Source organism: Ranitomeya variabilis, chromosome 2 (genome assembly GCF_051348905.1).
Source record: "Ranitomeya variabilis isolate aRanVar5 chromosome 2, aRanVar5.hap1, whole genome shotgun sequence".
Taxonomy (NCBI): domain Eukaryota; kingdom Metazoa; phylum Chordata; class Amphibia; order Anura; family Dendrobatidae; genus Ranitomeya; species Ranitomeya variabilis.
Genome location: NC_135233.1, coordinates 438,816,592 through 438,840,552, shown reverse-complemented (window position 1 = coordinate 438,840,552; position 23,961 = coordinate 438,816,592). Strand labels below are relative to the sequence as shown.

General features: G+C 39.1%; 1 protein-coding gene across 2 annotated transcripts in view; it reads left to right on the top strand.

Annotated features, from left to right (window-relative positions):
- The first annotated feature begins 6,565 nt into the window (after positions 1–6,565).
- The window catches only part of PRDM11 (PR/SET domain 11), a 63,726-nt gene continuing 46,330 nt past the window's right edge, over positions 6,566–23,961 (top strand). For both annotated transcript variants that reach the window (XM_077287066.1, XM_077287064.1), the window contains exon 1: positions 6,566–6,725. In XM_077287066.1, the coding sequence (XP_077143181.1) occupies positions 6,669–6,725 (57 nt within the window). In that variant the 5' untranslated portion in view covers positions 6,566–6,668. The remainder of the gene's footprint in view (positions 6,726–23,961) is intronic.

The window sequence follows — 23,961 nt, the reverse complement described above, 5'->3', positions numbered from 1 at the left end:
AACTACTATAATACTGCTCCTATGTACAAGAATATAACTACTATAATACTGCCCCTATGTACTATAATATAACTACTATAATACTGCCTCCTATGTACTATAATATAACTGCTATAATACTGCTCCTATGTACAAGAATATAACTACTATAATACTGCCCCTATGTACTATAATATAACTACTATAATACTGCCCCTATGTACTATAATATAACTACTATAATACTGCTCCTATGTACAAGAATATAACTACTATAATACTGCCCCTATGTACTATAATATAACTACTATAATACTGCCTCCTATGTACTATAATATAACTGCTATAATACTGCTCCTATGTACAAGAATATAACTACTATAATACTGCCCCTATGTACTATAACTACTATAATACTGCTCCTATGTACAAGAATATAACTACTATAATACTGCCTCCTATGTACTATAATATAACTACTATAATACTGCTCATATGTACAAGAATATAACTACTATAATACTGCTCCTATATACTATAATATAACTACTATAATACTGCTCCTATGTACAAGAATATAACTACTATAATACTGCTCCTATGTACAAGAATATAACTACTATAATACTGCCCCTATGTACAAGAATATAACTACTATAATACTGCCCCTATGTACAAGAATATAGCTACTATAATACTGCTATGTACAAGAATATAACTACTATAATACTGCCCCTATGTACTATAATATAACTACTATAATACTGCCTCCTATGTACTATAATATAACTGCTATAATACTGCTCCTACGTACAAGAATATAACTACTATAATACTGCCCCTATGTACTATAATATAACTACTATAATACTGCCCCTATATACTACAATATAACTACTATAATACTGCTCCTATGTACAAGAATATAACTACTATAATACTGCCCCTATGTACTATAATATAACTACTATAATACTGCCTCCTATGTACTATAATATAACTGCTATAATACTGCTCCTATGTACAAGAATATAACTATAATACTGCCCCTATGTACTATAATATAACTACTATAATACTGCCCCTATGTACTATAATATAACTACTATAATACTGCTCCTATGTACAAGAATATAACTACTATAATACTGCCCCTATGTACTATAATATAACTACTATAATACTGCCTCCTATGTACTATAATATAACTGCTATAATACTGCTCCTATGTACAAGAATATAACTACTATAATACTGCCCCTATGTACAAGAATATAACTACTATAATACTGCCCCTATGTACTATAATATAACTACTATAATACTGCCTCCTATGTACTATAATATAACTACTATAATACTGCACCTATGTACTATAATATAACTACTATAATACTGCCTCCTATGTACTATAACTACTATAATACTGCTCCTATGTACAAGAATATAACTACTATAATACTGCCTCCTATGTACAAGAATATAACTATTCTAATACTGCTCCTATATACAAGACTGTAACTACTATAATACTGCCCCTATGTACTATAATATAACTACTATAATACTGTTCCTATGTACAAGAATATAACTACTATAATACTGCTCCTATATACTATAATATAACTACTATAATACTGCTCCTATGTACAAGAATATAACTACTATAATACTGCTCCTATATACTATAATATAACTACTATAATACTGTTCCTATGTACAAGAATATAACTACTATAATACTGCTCCTATGTACTATAATATAACTACTATAATACTGCCCCTATGTACAAGAATATAACTACTATAATACTGCTCCTATGTACAAGAATATAACTACTATAATACTGCTCCTATGTACTATAATATAACTAGTATAATGCTGCCCCTATGTACAGGAATATAACTACTATAATACTGCTCCTATGTACAAGAATATAACTACTATAATATTGCTCCTATGTACAAGAATATAACTACTATAATACTGCTCCTATGTACAAGAATATAACTACTATAATACTGCCTCCTATGTACAAGAATACAACTACTATAATACTGCTCCTATGTACAAGAACATAACTACTATAACACTGCTCCTATGTACAAGAATATAACTACTATAATACTGCTCCTATGTAGAAGAGTATAACTACTATAATACTGCCCCTATGTACTACAATATAACTACTATAATACTGCCTCCTATGTACTATAATATAACTGCTATAATACTGCTCCTATGTACAAGAATATAACTACTATAATACTGCCCCTATGTACTATAATATAACTACTATAATACTGCCCCTATGTACTATAATATAACTACTATAATACTGCCTCCTATGTACTATAATATAACTGCTATAATACTGCTCCTATGTACAAGAATATAACTACTATAATACTGCCCCTATGTACTATAATATAACTACTATAATACTGCCCCTATGTACAAGAATATAACTACTATAATACTGCCCCTATGTACAAGAATATAACTACTATAATACTACTCCTATGTACTTTAATATAACTAGTATAATGCTGCCCCTATGTACAAGAATATAACTACTATAATACTGCCCCTATGTACAAGAATATAACTACTATAATACTGCCCCTATGTACTATAATATAACTACTATAATACTGCCTCCTATGTACTATAATATAACTACTATAATACTGCCTCCTATGTACTATAATATAACTGCCATAATACTGCTCCTATGTACAAGAATATAACTACTATAATACTGCCCCTATGTACTATAATATAACTACTATAATACTGCCCCTATGTACAAGAATATAACTACTATAATACTGCCCCTATGTACTATAACTACTATAATACTGCCTTCTATGTACTATAATATAACTACTATAATACTGCCTCCTATGTACAATATAACTGCTATAATACTGCCCCATGTACAAGAATATAACTACTATAATACTGCCCCTATGTACTATAACTACTATAATACTGCCCCTATGTACTATATTATAACTACTATAATACTGCCTCCTATGTACTATAATATAACTACTATAATACTGCCCCTATGTACAAGAATATAACTACTATAATACTGCCCCTATGTACAAGAATATAACTACTATAATACTGCCCCTATGTACTATAATATAACTAGTATAATGCTGCCCCTATGTACAAGAATATAACTACTATAATACTGCCCCATGTACAAGAATATAACTACTATAATACTGCCCCTATGTACTATAACTACTATAATACTGCCTTCTATGTACTATAATATAACTACTATAATACTGCCTCCTATGTACAATAATATAACTGCTATAATACTGCCCCATGTACAAGAATATAACTACTATAATACTGCCCCTATGTACTATAACTACTATAATACTGCCCCTATGTACTATAACTACTATAATACTGCCCCTATGTACTATATTATAACTACTATAATACTGCCTCCTATGTACTATAATATAACTACTATAATACTGCTCCTATGTACAAGAATATAACTACTATAATACTGCCCCTATGTACTATAATATAACTACTATAATACTGCCCCTATGTACAAGAATATAACTACTATAATACTGCCCCTATGTACAAGAATATAACTACTATAATACTACTCCTATGTACTATAATATAACTAGTATAATGCTGCCCCTATGTACAAGAATATAACTACTATAATACTGCCCCTATGTACAAGAATATAACTACTATAATACTGCCCCTATGTACTATAATATAACTACTATAATACTGCCTCCTATGTACTATAATATAACTGCTATAATACTGCTCCTATGTACAAGAATATAACTACTATAATACTGCCCCTATGTACTATAATATAACTACTATAATACTGCCCCTATGTACAAGAATATAACTACTATAATTCTGCCTCCTATGTACTATAATATAACTGCTATAATACTGCCCCTATGTACAAGAATATAACTACTATAATACTGCCCCTATGTACAAGAATATAACTACTATAATACTGCCCCTATGTACTATAATATAACTACTATAATACTGCCCCTATGTACAAGAATATAACTACTATAATACTGCCTCCTATGTACTATAATATTACTGCTATAATACTGCCCCTATGTACAGGAATATAACTACTATAATACTGCCCCTATGTACAAGAATATAACTACTATAATACTGCCCCTATGTACTATAATATAACTACTATAATACTGCCCCTATGTACTATAATATAACTAGTATAATGCTGCCCCTATGTACAAGAATATAACTATTATAATACTGCCCCTATGTACAAGAATATAACTACTATAATACTGCTCCTATGTACAAGAATATAACTACTATAATGCTGCCCCTATGTACAAGAATATAACTACTATAATACTGCTCCTATGTACTATAATATAACTAGTATAATGCTGCCGCTATGTACTATAACTATTATAATACTGCCCCTATGTACAAGAATATAACTAATATAATACTGCTCCTATGTACAAGAATATAACTACTATAATGCTGCCCCTATGTACAAGAATATAACTACTATAATACTGCTCCTATGTACTATAATATAACCACTATAATACTGCCCCTATGTACTATAATATAACTAGTATAATGCTGCCCCTATGTACAAGAATATAACTACTATAATGCTGCCCCTATGTACAAGAATATAACTACTATAATACTGCTCCTATGTACAAGAATATAACTACTATAATACTGTCCCCTATGTACAAGAATATAACTACTATAATACTGTCCCCTATGTACAAGAATATAACTACTATAATACTGCTCCTATGTACAAGAATATAACTACTATAATACTGCCCCTATGTACAAGAATACAACTACTATAATACTGCTCCTATGTGCAAGAATATAACTACTATAATACTGCGCCTATGTACAAGAATATAACTACTATAATACTGCCCCTATGTACAAGAATACAACTACTATAATACTGCTCCTATGTACAAGAATATAACTACTATAATACTGCTTCTATGTACAAGAATATAACTACTATAATACTGCTCCTATGTACAAGAATATAACTACTATAATACTGCTCCTATGTACAAGAATATAACTACTATAATACTGCTTCTATGTACAAGAATATAACTACTATAATACTGCTCCTATGTACAAGAATATAACTACTATAATACTGTCCCCTATGTACAAGAATATAACTACTATAATACTGCTCCTATGTACAAGAATATAACTACTATAATACTGCCCCTATGTACAAGAATACAACTACTATAATACTGCTCCTATGTGCAAGAATATAACTACTATAATACTGCGCCTATGTACAAGAATATAACTACTATAATACTGCCCCTATGTACAAGAATACAACTACTATAATACTGCTCCTATGTACAAGAATATAACTACTATAATATTGCTCCTATGTACAAGAATATAACTACTATAATACTGCCCCTATGTACAAGAATATAACTATTATATTACTGCGCCTATGTACAAGAATATAACTACTATAATACTGCCCCTATGTACAAGAATACAACTACTATAATACTGCTCCTATGTACAAGAATATAACTACTATAATACTGCTCCTATGTACAAGAATATAACTACTATAATACTGCCCCCTATGTACAAGAATATAACTACTATAATACTGCCCCATGTACAAGAATATAACTACTATAATACTGCACCTATGTACAAGAATATAACTACTATAATACTGCCCCATGTACAAGACTATAACTACTATAATACTGCTCCTATGTACATGAATATAACTACTATAATACTGCCCCTATGTACAAGAATATAACTACTATAATACTGCTCCCTATGTACAAGAATATAACTACTATAATACTGCCCCATGTACAAGAATGTAACTACTATAATACTGCCCCCTATGTACAAGAATATAACTACTATAATACTGCCTCTATGTACAAGAATATAACTACTATAATACTGCTCCTATGTACATGAATATAACTACTATAATACTGCTCCTATGTACAAGAATATAACTACTATAATACTGCCACCTATGTACAAGAATATAACTACTATAATACTGCCTCTATGTACAAGAATATAACTACTATAATACTGCTCCTATGTACTATAATATAACTAGTATAATGCTGCCCCTATGTACTATGACTAGTGACTAGTATAATGCTGCCCCTATGTACTATGACTAGTATAATGCTGCCCCTATGTACTATAATATAACTGCTAGCATACTGCCCCTACAGACATAATGATGTGCACACTTGCACTGTGTGGCTTGCTCGCCCGCTGTTGCGGGGGTTACATGGAGCACTAATAATCCCACCACCCATCAGTAGCTGCAGGGGTTAATAGGCAGCAGTCGGAGACCTGACACTACGGATGAGTGCAGCACTACAACTCCCAGGAGGCGGCTGTCCCTGAGCTGTGGCGGCAGCACGGCGGGGGTTAATGAGCGGCCGGTGCTCGGGGGTCCGGCTCTGCCCCGCACACGCCGGTTCTTCCTCCGTCCCCCGTCATTTCCTGTAGAAGAAGATGGTGGTCACAGCTGGCAGCGGCGGCGGCGGAGGGGAGATGAGGAGCCGGCACCGCTGAGAGCAGAGCCCCGCACCCCCACATGGCGGGCACACCACCCCCGGCCCGGGGACCCTCTAATCCGGAGGCGCCCGGAGAGGTGAGAATCCGCACTAGCCAATGTGGCGAGTGGCCTGACGGGCGACTGCGTGGCAGATAGCGGAGCGAATAGACACCTGCGCCGCCAGAGAGAGGGCCGGGGACGGACACAGGGGCTGGGGGCTGCAGGGTGTCGGGGGTCCCTGGGTGCAGGTATCGGCGGGACCGCGCCTCGCCTTTTACCAAAGCGCGTTCCCGTTGGTTTTGGCAGTCGGCACAGTCGAGACTGAGTATAGCTCCACCTCTTTTATGCGAATGACAGGAGCGGCAGCCAATGACACCATGAAAGGCGTAGCTAAGTATGTGGTTATGTGAACTGAGGGGGCGGGGTTGAAGTAGGAAAGGGCGGAGTCATTAACCAGGTGGGCTCTGGGTGCAGCTAGAGAGAAGAGGCCCTGTGAGGTCAGGGTGAGGGAGGGTGTCATATTCCTGCTGTGTGTGCAACATCCGGCCCTGCCTGGGCTCACACTGCCCGTGTCACAGAGCTGTGCACATCTGTACTATGTGTATACTGCTACTACACTGCTATACTACTACAGTATATATAATACTGCCCGTGTCACCGAGCTGTGCACATCTGTACTATGTGTATACTGCTACTACACTGCTATACTACTACAGTATATATAATACTGCCCGTGTCACCGAGCTGTGCACATCTGTACTATGTGTATACTGCTACTACACTGCTATACTACTACAGTATATATAATACTGCCTGTGTCACAGAGCTGTGCACATCTGTACTATGTGTATACTGCTACTACACTGCTATACTACTACAGTATATATAATACTGCCCGTGTCACAGAGCTGTGCACATCTGTACTATGTGTATACTGCTACTACACTGCTGTACTACTACAGTATGTATAATACTGCCCGTGTCACAGAGCTGTGCACATCTGTACTATGTGTATACTGCTACTACACTGCTATACTACTACAGTATATATAATACTGCCCGTGTCACCGAGCTGTGCACATCTGTACTATGTGTATACTGCTACTACACTGCTATACTACTACAGTATATATAATACTGCCTGTGTCACAGAGCTGTGCACATCTGTACTATGTGTATACTGCTACTACACTGCTATACTACTACAGTATATATAATACTGCCCGTGTCACAGAGCTGTGCACATCTGTACTATGTGTATACTGCTACTACACTGCTGTACTACTACAGTATGTATAATACTGCCCGTGTCACAGAGCTGTGCACATCTGTACTATGTGTATACTGCTACTACACTGCTATACTACTACAGTATATATAATACTGCCCGTGTCACAGAGCTGTGCACATCTGTACTATGTGTATACTGCTACTACACTGCTATACTACTACAGTATATATAATACTGCCCGTGTCACAGAGCTGTGCACATCTGTACTATGTGTATACTGCTACTACACTGCTATACTACTACAGTATATATAATACTGCCCGTGTCACAGAGCTGTGCACATCTGTACTATGTGTATACTGCTACTACACTGCTATACTACTACAGTATGTATAATACTGCCCGTGTCACAGAGCTGTGCACATCTGTACTATGTGTATACTGCTACTACACTGCTATACTACTACAGTATGTATAATACTGCCCGTGTCACCGAGCTGCACAGCTGTACTATGTGTATACTGCTACTACACTGCTATACTACTACAGTATGTATAATACTGCCCATGTCACAGAGCTGTGCACATCTGTACTATGTGTATACTGCTACTACACTGCTATACTACTACAGTATATATAATACTGCCCGTGTCACAGAGCTGTGCACATCTGTACTATGTGTATACTGCTACTACACTGCTATACTACTACAGTATGTATAATACTGCCCGTGTCACCGAGCTGCACAGCTGTACTATGTGTATACTGCTACTACACTGCTATACTACTACAGTATGTATAATACTGCCCGTGTCACCGAGCTGCACAGCTGTACTACTGTATACTGCTACTACACTGCTATACTACTACAGTATGTATAATACTGCCCGTGTCACCGAGCTGCACAGCTGTACTACTGTATACTGCTACTACACTGCTATACTACTACAGTATATATAATACTGCCCGTGTCACCGAGCTGTACTACTGTATACTGCTACTACATTGCTATACTACTACAGTACATATAATACTGCCTGTGTCACCGAGCTGTACTACTGTATACTGCTACTACACTGCTATACTACTACAGTATGTATAATACTGCCTGTGTCACCGAGGTGTACTACTGTATACTGCTACTACACTGCTATACTACTACAGTATGTATAATACTGCCCGTGTCACCGAGCTGTGCACATCTGTACTATGTGTATACTGCTACTACACTGCTATACTACTACAGTATGTATAATACTGCCCGTGTCACAGAGCTGTGCACATCTGTACTATGTGTATACTGCTACTACACTGCTATACTACTACAGTATATATAATACTGCCCGTGTCACCGAGCTGCACAGCTGTACTACTGTATACTGCTACTACACTGCTATACTACTACAGTATATATAATACTGCCCGTGTCACAGAGCTGTGCACATCTGTACTATGTGTATACTGCTACTACACTGCTATACTACTACAGTATGTATAATACTGCCCGTGTCACAGAGCTGTGCACATCTGTACTATGTGTATACTGCTACTACACTGCTATACTACTACAGTATATATAATACTGCCCGTGTCACAGAGCTGTGCACATCTGTACTATGTGTATACTGCTACTACACTGCTATACTACTACAGTATGTATAATACTGCCCATGTCACCGAGCTGCACAGCTGTACTATGTGTATACTGCTACTACACTGCTATACTACTACAGTATGTATAATACTGCCCGTGTCACCGAGCTGCACAGCTGTACTGCTGTATACTGCTACTACACTGCTATACTACTACAGTATGTATAATACTGCCCATGTCACAGAGCTGTGCACATCTGTACTATGTGTATACTGCTACTACACTGCTATACTACTACAGTATATATAATACTGCCCGTGTCACAGAGCTGTGCACATCTGTACTATGTGTATACTGCTACTACACTGCTATACTACTACAGTATGTATAATACTGCCCGTGTCACCGAGCTGCACAGCTGTACTATGTGTATACTGCTACTACACTGCTATACTACTACAGTATGTATAATACTGCCCGTGTCACCGAGCTGTGCACATCTGTACTATGTGCATACTGCTACTACACTGCTATACTACTACAGTATGTATAATACTGCCCGTGTCACCGAGCTGCACAGCTGTACTACTGTATACTGCTACTACACTGCTATACTACTACAGTATATATAATACTGCCCGTGTCACCGAGCTGTACTACTGTATACTGCTAACTGCTACTACATTGCTATACTACTACAGTACATATAATACTGCCTGTGTCACCGAGCTGTACTACTGTATACTGCTACTACACTGCTATACTACTACAGTATGTATAATACTGCCTGTGTCACCGAGGTGTACTACTGTATACTGCTACTACACTGCTATACTACTACAGTATGTATAATACTGCCCGTGTCACCGAGCTGTGCACATCTGTACTATGTGTATACTGCTACTACACTGCTATACTACTACAGTATGTATAATACTGCCCGTGTCACAGAGCTGTGCACATCTGTACTATGTGTATACTGCTACTACACTGCTATACTACTACAGTATATATAATACTGCCCGTGTCACCGAGCTGCACAGCTGTACTACTGTATACTGCTACTACACTGCTATACTACTACAGTATATATAATACTGCCCGTGTCACAGAGCTGTGCACATCTGTACTATGTGTATACTGCTACTACACTGCTATACTACTACAGTATGTATAATACTGCCCGTGTCACAGAGCTGTGCACATCTGTACTATGTGTATACTGCTACTACACTGCTATACTACTACAGTATATATAATACTGCCCGTGTCACAGAGCTGTGCACATCTGTACTATGTGTATACTGCTACTACACTGCTATACTACTACAGTATGTATAATACTGCCCATGTCACCGAGCTGCACAGCTGTACTATGTGTATACTGCTACTACACTGCTATACTACTACAGTATGTATAATACTGCCCGTGTCACCGAGCTGCACAGCTGTACTGCTGTATACTGCTACTACACTGCTATACTACTACAGTATGTATAATACTGCCCATGTCACAGAGCTGTGCACATCTGTACTATGTGTATACTGCTACTACACTGCTATACTACTACAGTATATATAATACTGCCCGTGTCACAGAGCTGTGCACATCTGTACTATGTGTATACTGCTACTACACTGCTATACTACTACAGTATGTATAATACTGCCTGTGTCACAGAGCTGTGCACATCTGTACTATGTGTATACTGCTACTACACTGCTATACTACTACAGTATATATAATACTGCCCGTGTCACAGAGCTGTGCACAGCTGTACTACTGTATACTGCTACTACACTGCTATACTACTACAGTATGTATAATACTGCCCATGTCACAGAGCTGTGCACATCTGTACTATGTGTATACTGCTACTACACTGCTATACTACTACAGTATATATAATACTGCCCGTGTCACAGAGCTGTGCACATCTGTACTATGTGTATACTGCTACTACACTGCTATACTACTACAGTATGTATAATACTGCCCATGTCACCGAGCTGCACAGCTGTACTATGTGTATACTGCTACTACACTGCTATACTACTACAGTATGTATAATACTGCCCGTGTCACCGAGCTGCACAGCTGTACTGCTGTATACTGCTACTACACTGCTATACTACTACAGTATGTATAATACTGCCCATGTCACAGAGCTGTGCACATCTGTACTATGTGTATACTGCTACTACACTGCTATACTACTACAGTATATATAATACTGCCCGTGTCACAGAGCTGTGCACATCTGTACTATGTGTATACTGCTACTACACTGCTATACTACTACAGTATGTATAATACTGCCCGTGTCACCGAGCTGCACAGCTGTACTATGTGTATACTGCTACTACACTGCTATACTACTACAGTATGTATAATACTGCCCGTGTCACCGAGCTGTGCACATCTGTACTATGTGCATACTGCTACTACACTGCTATACTACTACAGTATGTATAATACTGCCCGTGTCACCGAGCTGCACAGCTGTACTACTGTATACTGCTACTACACTGCTATACTACTACAGTATATATAATACTGCCCGTGTCACCGAGCTGTACTACTGTATACTGCTAACTGCTACTACATTGCTATACTACTACAGTACATATAATACTGCCTGTGTCACCGAGCTGTACTACTGTATACTGCTACTACACTGCTATACTACTACAGTATGTATAATACTGCCTGTGTCACCGAGGTGTACTACTGTATACTGCTACTACACTGCTATACTACTACAGTATGTATAATACTGCCCGTGTCACCGAGCTGTGCACATCTGTACTATGTGTATACTGCTACTACACTGCTATACTACTACAGTATGTATAATACTGCCCGTGTCACAGAGCTGTGCACATCTGTACTATGTGTATACTGCTACTACACTGCTATACTACTACAGTATATATAATACTGCCCGTGTCACCGAGCTGCACAGCTGTACTACTGTATACTGCTACTACACTGCTATACTACTACAGTATATATAATACTGCCCGTGTCACAGAGCTGTGCACATCTGTACTATGTGTATACTGCTACTACACTGCTATACTACTACAGTATGTATAATACTGCCCGTGTCACAGAGCTGTGCACATCTGTACTATGTGTATACTGCTACTACACTGCTATACTACTACAGTATATATAATACTGCCCGTGTCACAGAGCTGTGCACATCTGTACTATGTGTATACTGCTACTACACTGCTATACTACTACAGTATGTATAATACTGCCCATGTCACCGAGCTGCACAGCTGTACTATGTGTATACTGCTACTACACTGCTATACTACTACAGTATGTATAATACTGCCCGTGTCACCGAGCTGCACAGCTGTACTGCTGTATACTGCTACTACACTGCTATACTACTACAGTATGTATAATACTGCCCATGTCACAGAGCTGTGCACATCTGTACTATGTGTATACTGCTACTACACTGCTATACTACTACAGTATATATAATACTGCCCGTGTCACAGAGCTGTGCACATCTGTACTATGTGTATACTGCTACTACACTGCTATACTACTACAGTATGTATAATACTGCCTGTGTCACAGAGCTGTGCACATCTGTACTATGTGTATACTGCTACTACACTGCTATACTACTACAGTATGTATAATACTGCCCGTGTCACCGAGCTGCACAGCTGTACTATGTGTATACTGCTACTACACTGCTATACTACTACAGTATGTATAATACTGCCCGTGTCACCGAGCTGTGCACATCTGTACTATGTGCATACTGCTACTACACTGCTATACTACTACAGTATGTATAATACTGCCCGTGTCACCGAGCTGCACAGCTGTACTACTGTATACTGCTACTACACTGCTATACTACTACAGTATATATAATACTGCCCGTGTCACCGAGCTGTACTACTGTATACTGCTACTACATTGCTATACTACTACAGTACATATAATACTGCCTGTGTCACCGAGCTGTACTACTGTATACTGCTACTACACTGCTATACTACTACAGTATGTATAATACTGCCTGTGTCACCGAGGTGTACTACTGTATACTGCTACTACACTGCTATACTACTACAGTATGTATAATACTGCCCGTGTCACCGAGCTGTGCACATCTGTACTATGTGTATACTGCTACTACACTGCTATACTACTACAGTATGTATAATACTGCCCGTGTCACAGAGCTGTGCACATCTGTACTATGTGTATACTGCTACTACACTGCTATACTACTACAGTATATATAATACTGCCCGTGTCACCGAGCTGCACAGCTGTACTACTGTATACTGCTACTACACTGCTATACTACTACAGTATATATAATACTGCCCGTGTCACAGAGCTGTGCACATCTGTACTATGTGTATACTGCTACTACACTGCTATACTACTACAGTATGTATAATACTGCCCGTGTCACAGAGCTGTGCACATCTGTACTATGTGTATACTGCTACTACACTGCTATACTACTACAGTATATATAATACTGCCCGTGTCACAGAGCTGTGCACATCTGTACTATGTGTATACTGCTACTACACTGCTATACTACTACAGTATGTATAATACTGCCCGTGTCACCGAGCTGCACAGCTGTACTATGTGTATACTGCTACTACACTGCTATACTACTACAGTATGTATAATACTGCCCGTGTCACCGAGCTGCACAGCTGTACTGCTGTATACTGCTACTACACTGCTATACTACTACAGTATGTATAATACTGCCCATGTCACAGAGCTGTGCACATCTGTACTATGTGTATACTGCTACTACACTGCTATACTACTACAGTATGTATAATACTGCCCGTGTCACCGAGCTGCACAGCTGTACTATGTGTATACTGCTACTACACTGCTATACTACTACAGTATGTATAATACTGCCCGTGTCACCGAGCTGTGCACATCTGTACTATGTGCATACTGCTACTACACTGCTATACTACTACAGTATGTATAATACTGCCCGTGTCACCGAGCTGCACAGCTGTACTACTGTATACTGCTACTACACTGCTATACTACTACAGTATATATAATACTGCCCGTGTCACCGAGCTGTACTACTGTATACTGCTACTACATTGCTATACTACTACAGTACATATAATACTGCCTGTGTCACCGAGCTGTACTACTGTATACTGCTACTACACTGCTATACTACTACAGTATGTATAATACTGCCTGTGTCACCGAGGTGTACTACTGTATACTGCTACTACACTGCTATACTACTACAGTATATATAATACTGCCCGTGTCACCGAGCTGTGCACATCTGTACTATGTGCATACTGCTACTACACTGCTATACTACTACAGTATGTATAATACTGCCCGTGTCACCGAGCTGTGCACATCTGTACTTTGTGTATACTGCTACTACACTGCTATACTACTACAGTATATATAATACTGCCCGTGTCACCGAGCTGTACTACTGTATACTGCTACTACATTGCTATACTACTACAGTACATATAATACTGCCTGTGTCACCGAGCTGTACTACTGTATACTGCTACTACACTGCTATACTACTACAGTATGTATAATACTGCCTGTGTCACCGAGCTGTACTACTGTATACTGCTACTACACTGCTATACTACTACAGTATGTATAATACTGCCTGTGTCACCGAGCTGCACAGCTGTACTGCTGTATACTGCTACTACACTGCTCTACTACTACAGTATATATAATACTGCCCGTGTCACCGAGCTGTACTACTGTATACTGCTACTACATTGCTATACTACTACAGTACATATAATACTGCCCATGTCACCGAGCTGCACAGCTGTATGCTGCTACTACACTGCTATACTACTACAGTATGTATAATACTGCCTGTGTCACCGAGCTGTACTACTGTATACTGCTACTACACTGCTACACTACTACAGTATATATAATACTGCCCGTGTCACAGAGCTGTGCACAGCTGTACTACTGTATACTGCTACTACACTGCTATACTACTACAGTACATATAATACTGCCTGTGTCACCGAGCTGTACTACTGTATACTGCTACTACACTGCTATACTACTACAGTATGTATAATACTGCCTGTGTCACCGAGCTATACTACTGTATACTGCTACTACACTGCTATACTACTACAGTATGTATAATACTGCCTGTGTCACCGAGCTGCACAGCTGTACTGCTGTATACTGCTACTACACTGCTCTACTACTACAGTATATATAATACGGCCCGTGTCACCGAGCTGTACTACTGTATACTGCTACTACATTGCTATACTACTACAGTACATATAATACTGCCCATGTCACCGAGCTGCACAGCTGTATACTGCTACTACACTGCTATACTACTACAGTATGTATAATACTGCCTGTGTGACCGAGCTGTACTACTGTATACTGCTACTACACTGCTATACTACTACAGTATATATATAATACTGCCCGTGTCAGAGCTGTGCACAGCTGTACTACTGTATACTGCTACTACACTGCTATACTACTACAGTATATATAATACTGCCTGTGTCACCGAGCTGTGCACAGCTGTACTACTGTATACTGCTACTACACTGCTATACTACTACAGTATATAAAATACTGTCCGTGTCACCGAGCTGCACAGCTGTACTACTGTATACTGCTACTACACTGCTATACTACTACAGTATATATAATACTGCCTGTGTCACCGAGCTGCACAGCTGTACTACTGTATACTGCTACTACACTGCTATACTACTACAGTATATATAATACTGCCCGTGTCACCGTGCTGCACAGCTGTACTGCTGTATACTCTACTACACTGCTATACTACTACAGTATATATAATACTGCCTGTGTCACAGAACTGTGCACGGCTGTACTACTGTATACTGCTACTACACTGCTATACTACTACAGTATATATAATACTGCCCGTGTCACCGTGCTGCACAGCTGTACTGCTGTATACTCTACTACACTGCTATACTACTACAGTATATATAATACTGCCCGTGTCACCGTGCTGCACAGCTGTACTGCTGTATACTCTACTACACTGCTATACTACTACAGTATATATAATACTGCCTGTCACAGAGCTGTGCATGGCTGTACTACTGTATACTGCTACTACACTGCTATACTACTACAGTATATATAATACTGCCCGTGTCACCGTGCTGCACAGCTGTACTGCTGTATACTCTACTACACTGCTATACTACTACAGTATATATAATACTGCCCGTGTCACCGTGCTGCACAGCTGTACTGCTGTATACTCTACTACACTGCTATACTACTACAGTATATATAATACTGCCTGTCACAGAGCTGCACAGCTGTACTACTGTATACTGCTACTACACTGCTATACTACTACAGTATATATAATACTGCCTGTGTCACCGAGCTGCACAGCTGTACTACTGTATACTGCTACTACACTGCTATACTACTACAGCATATATAATACTGCCTGTGTCACCGAGCTGCACAGCTGTACTACTGTATACTGCTACTCCACTGCTATACTACTACAGTATATATAATACTGCCCGTGTCACCGTGCTGCACAGCTGTACTGCTGTATACTCTACTACACTGCTGTACTACTACAGTATATATAATACTGCCTGTGTCACCGAGCTGCAGAGCTGTACTACTGTATACTGCTACTACACTGCTATACTACTACAGTATATATAATACTGCCCGTGTCACCATGCTGCACAGCTGTACTGCTGTATACTCTACTACACTGCTATACTACTACAGTATATATAATACTGCCTGTGTCACAGAGCTGTGCACGGCTGTACTACTGTATACTGCTACTACACTGCTATACTACTACAGTATATATAATACTGCCTGTGTCACCGAGCTGTGCACAGCTGTACTACTGTATACTGCTACTACACTGCTATACTACTACAGTATATAAAATACTGTCCGTGTCACCGAGCTGCACAGCTGTACTACTGTATACTGCTACTACACTGCTATACTACTACAGTATATATAATACTGCCTGTGTCACCGAGCTGCACAGCTGTACTACTGTATACTGCTACTACACTGCTATACTACTACAGTATATATAATACTGCCCGTGTCACCGTGCTGCACAGCTGTACTGCTGTATACTCTACTACACTGCTATACTACTACAGTATATATAATACTGCCTGTGTCACAGAGCTGTGCACGGCTGTACTACTGTATACTGCTACTACACTGCTATACTACTACAGTATATATAATACTGCCCGTGTCACCGTGCTGCACAGCTGTACTGCTGTATACTCTACTACACTGCTATACTACTACAGTATATATAATACTGCCCGTGTCACCGTGCTGCACAGCTGTACTGCTGTATACTCTACTACACTGCTATACTACTACAGTATATATAATACTGCCTGTCACAGAGCTGTGCATGGCTGTACTACTGTATACTGCTACTACACTGCTATACTACTACAGTATATATAATACTGCCCGTGTCACCGTGCTGCACAGCTGTACTGCTGTATACTCTACTACACTGCTATACTACTACAGTATATATAATACTGCCCGTGTCACCGTGCTGCACAGCTGTACTGCTGTATACTCTACTACACTGCTATACTACTACAGTATATATAATACTGCCTGTCACAGAGCTGCACAGCTGTACTACTGTATACTGCTACTACACTGCTATACTACTACAGTATATATAATACTGCCTGTGTCACCGAGCTGCACAGCTGTACTACTGTATACTGCTACTACACTGCTATACTACTACAGCATATATAATACTGCCTGTGTCACCGAGCTGCACAGCTGTACTACTGTATACTGCTACTCCACTGCTATACTACTACAGTATATATAATACTGCCCGTGTCACCGTGCTGCACAGCTGTACTGCTGTATACTCTACTACACTGCTGTACTACTACAGTATATATAATACTGCCTGTGTCACCGAGCTGCAGAGCTGTACTACTGTATACTGCTACTACACTGCTATACTACTACAGTATATATAATACTGCCCGTGTCACCATGCTGCACAGCTGTACTGCTGTATACTCTATTACACTGCTATACTACTACAGTATATATAATACTGCCTGTGTCACAGAGCTGTGCACGGCTGTACTACTGTATACTGCTACTACACTGCTATACTACTACAGTATATATAATACTGCCCGTGTCACCGTGCTGCACAGCTGTACTGCTGTATACTCTACTACACTGCTATACTACTACAGTATACAGGTCCTTCTCAAAAAATTAGCATATAGTGTTAAATTTCATTATTTACCATAATGTAATGATTACAATTAAACTTTCATATATTATAGATTCATTATCCACCAACTGAAATTTGTCAGGTCTTTTATTGTTTTAATACTGATGATTTTGGCCTACAACTCCTGATAACCCAAAAAACCTGTCTCAATAAATTAGCATATTTCACCCGTCCAATCAAATAAAAGTGTTTTTTAATAACAAACAAAAAAACCATAAAATAATAATGTTCAGTTATGCACTCAATACTTGGTCGGGAATCCTTTGGCAGAAATGACTGCTTCAATGCGGCGTGGCATGGAGGCAATCAGCCTGTGACACTGCTGAGATGTTATGGAGGCCCAGGATGCTTCAATAGCGGCCTTAAGCTCATCCAGAGTGTTGGGTCTTGCGTCTCTCAACTTTCTCTTCACAATATCCCACAGATTCTCTATGGGGTTCAGGTCAGGAGAGTTGGCAGGCCAATTGAGCACAGTAATACCATGGTCAGTAAACCATTTACCAGTGGTTTTGGCACTGTGAGCAGGTGCCAGGTCGTGCTGAAAAATGAAATCTTCATCTCCATAAAGCATTTCAGCCGATGGAAGCATGAAGTGCTCCAAAATCTCCTGATAGCTAGCTGCATTGACCCTGCCCTTGATGAAACACAGTGGACCAACACCAGCAGCTGACATGGCACCCCACACCATCACTGACTGTGGGTACTTGACACTGGACTTCAGGCATTTTGGCATTTCCTTCTCCCCAGTCTTCCTCCAGACTCTGGCACCTTGATTTCCGAATGACATGCAAAATTTGCTTTCATCAGAAAAAAGTACTTGGGACCACTTAGCAACAGTCCAGTGCTGCTTCTCTGTAGCCCAGGTCAGGCGCTTCTGCCGCTGTTTATGGTTCAAAAGTGGCTTTACCTGGGGAATGCGGCACCTGTAGCCCATTTCCTGCACACGCCTGTGCACGGTGGCTCTGGATGTTTCCACACCAGACTCAGTCCACTGCTTCCTCAGGTTCCCCAAGGTCTGGAATCGGTCCTTCTCCACAATCTTCCTCAGGGTCCGGTCACCTCTTCTCGTTGTACAGCGTTTTCTGCCACATTGTTTCCTTCCAACAGACTTACCATTGAGGTGCCTTGATACAGCACTCTGGGAACAGCCTATTTGTTGAGAAATTTCTTTCTGGGTCTTACCCTCTTGCTTGAGGGTGTCAATGATGGCCTTCTTGACATCTGTCAGGTCGCTAGTCTTACCCATGATGGGGGTTTTGAGTAATGAACCAGGCAGGGAGTTTTTAAAAGCCTCAGGTATCTTTTGCATGTGTTTAGAGTTAATTAGTTGATTCAGAAGATTAGGGTAATAGGTCGTTTAGAGAACCCTTTCTTGATATGCTAATTTATTGAGACAGGTTTTTTGGGTTATCAGGAGTTGTATGCCAAAATCATCAGTATTAAAACAATAAAAGACCTGACAAATTTCAGTTGGTGGATAATGAATCTATGGTATATGAAAGTTTAATTGTAATCATTACATTATGGTAAATAATGAAATTTAACACTATATGCTAATTTTTTGAGAAGGACCTGTATATAATACTGCCTGTCACAGAGCTGCACAGCTGTACTACTGTATACTGCTACTACACTGCTATAATACTACAGTATATATAATACTGCCTGTCTCACCGAGCTGCACAGCTGTACTACTGTATACTCTACTACACTGCTATACTACTACAGTATCTATAATACTGCCTGGGTCACATAGCTGCACAGCTGTACTACTGTATACTGCTACAACACTGCTATACTACTACAGTATCTATAATACTGCCTGGGTCACCGAGCTGCACAGCTGTACTACTGTATACTGCTACTACACTGCTATACTACTACTGTGTGTATACTCATACTACACTGCTATACTACTACTGTGTGTATATACTCAATACACTGCTATACTACTACTATGTGTATATACTCATACTACACTGCTATACTACTACTATACTACTACTGTGTGTATATACTCTACTCAATACACTGCTATATACGCACAGTAGTAGTATACTCAATACACTGCTATACTACTACTGTGTGTATATACTCATACTACACTGGTATACTACTACTGTGTGTATATACTCATACTACACTGGTATACTACTACTGTGTGTATATACTCATACTACACTGCTATACTACTACTGTGTGTGTATACTCCTACTACACTGCTATACTACTACTGTGTGTATACTCCTACTACACTGCTATACTACTACTGTGTGTATATACTGCTATACTACTACTATGTGTATATACTCATACTACACTGGTATACTACTACTGTGTGTATATACTCATACTACACTGCTATGCTACTACTGTGTGTATATACTCCTACTACACTGCTATACTACTACTGTGTGTATATACTCGTACTACACTGCTATACTACTACTGTGTGTATATACTCATACTGCACTGCTATACTACTACTGTGTGTATATACTCATACTACACTGCTATACTACTACTGTGTGTATATACTCATACTACACTGGTATACTCCTACTGTGTGTATATACTCCTACTACACTGCTATACTACTACTGTGTGTATATACTGCTATACTACTACTATGTGTATATACTCATACTACACTGCTATGCTACTACTGTGTGTATATACTCATACTACACTGCTATGCTACTACTGTGTGTATATACTTATCCTACACTGCTATACTACTACTGTGTATATACTTATACTACACTACTATACTACTACTGTGTGTATATACTCATACTACACTGCTATACTACTATGTGTATATACTCGTACTACACTGCTGTACTACTACTGTGTGTATATACTCATACTACACTGCTATACTGCTACTGTGTGTATATACTCATACTACAATGCTATACTACTACTGTGTGTATGTACTCATACTACACTGCTATACTACTACTGTGTGTATATACTCATACTACACTGCTATGCTACTACTGTGTGTATATACTTATCCTACACTGCTATACTACTACTGTGTATATACTTATACTACACTACTATACTACTACTGTGTGTATATACTCATACTACACTGCTATACTACTACTGTGTGTATATACTCATACTACACTGCTATACTACTATGTGTATATACTCGTACTACACTGCTGTACTACTACTGTGTGTATATACTCATTCTACACTGCTATACTACTACTGTGTGTATGTACTCATACTACACTGCTATACTACTACTGTGTGTATGTACTCATACTACACTGCTATACTACTACTGTGTGTATGTACTCATACTACACTGCTATACTACTACTATGTGTATGTACTCATACTACACTGCTATACTACTACTATGTGTATATACTCGTACTACACTGCTGTACTACTACTGTGTGTATATACTCATACTACACTGCTATACTGCTACTGTGTGTATATACTCATACTACAATGCTATACTACTACTGTGTGTATGTACTCATACTACACTGCTATACTACTACTGTGTGTATGTACTCATACTACACTGCTATACTACTGCTATGTGTATATACTCGTACTACACTGCTGTACTACTACTGTGTGTATATACTCATACTACACTTCTATACTGCTACTGTGTGTATATACTCCTACTACACTGCTATACTACTACTTTGTGTATATACTCATAGTACACTGCTAGAAGGCGTCAGGGACCTCCTAACCCCTATCTTAACGAGGACAAGGCTGAAGTGGGGAGAAGATGGTGAGGTAACAGACTGGGGGCAGCACAGAGTATTTAAGGTACTTGATTGCAGTGATGTGTGCCTAATGGAAGGATCGGATGTGAGACGAATCAGGGGTGTAGCTATACAAGGTGCAGAGATAGAAGTCGCTCGCTGACCCCAGTACCGGAAGGGGCTCAAATACTTCTCAAAACACATAAGAAGATGGTAATATTATAAATGTCACATAATAGACCAGACGTCTGTTAAGATTTTGCACAGGGGTCTAGGAGCTTCAATATATGCCATGGGGTTGTGTCTTATCTCCCATGAGACCAACGGATCGGGTGTGTTAAAATTCAATATGTCTGATCCATTTTTCCCCTAACATCTGTCATTGGCGAAGAGTAGGGACACCCTCTATCCACATTGGCGTAACGTAATAAGTGGGCTTGTATGACCACCCTTTAGTATATTCTGCCTATTGCCCACCTTATTTCCTGTCTGGGTCACCACCCATCTGAATACCTAGAGCTTCTCATACTGAAACAGCGACCGTTGTTAGAATTTTTTTCATAAATCAGTCATGTGAAAATAAGAAACTTTGTAACACAACTTATCAAAGAGATTATCTTCTTTCTATTCCGGGACTGATTCTCAAAATTCTCAAGTGACCGGTATTGTGTCTTCGATGAATACAGGAGATGACAGTTGGTGCTCATAAAGTTCTATGGAGAGCTGTAGCTGACATTTCAGGAGAACCTGCAGCAGAATGTCTGTATCTGCTTCCAGCTCCTTCCTTTATAGAACGTGATGAGCACCACCTGTCATCTCCTTTCTCAGGAATGGGACAGTCTGTATTCACTGAAGACAGAAAATGACCAGTACAGAAGGAGAAAAAGCAGATTTCTCTTATAAGATACATTACTAAGTTTCTTATTTTCATGTGTACTATTGATTTATGAAATAAACAGTTTTTATTGATGCTGTCCTGGGATGGATCTGCTGTACTATTACATGAATATATAAAAAATACCAGTCACCAGGTCAAAAGTGGCCATTTTAGCTCTTGTTTTATTCTCCCTGCTTCCCTGATTATTCTGATTTTTTTTCTTTTTTTAAAAAGAACCTGTCACCAGTTTTTGATGTCTGAACTAAGACTAGCACCTTAATCCCCACCTATGCTGCATGTCATAAAAGGGTATATAAGGCTACTTTCACACTAGCGTTAACTGCATTCCGTCACAATGCGTCGTTTTGCCGAAAAAACGCATCCTGCAAAAGTGTTTGCAGGATGCGTTTTTTCACCATTGATTAACATTAAGCGACGCATTGTGACGGATTGCCACACATCGCACCCGTCGTGCGATGGATGCGTCGTGCAGTGGCGGACCGTCGGGAGCAAAAAACG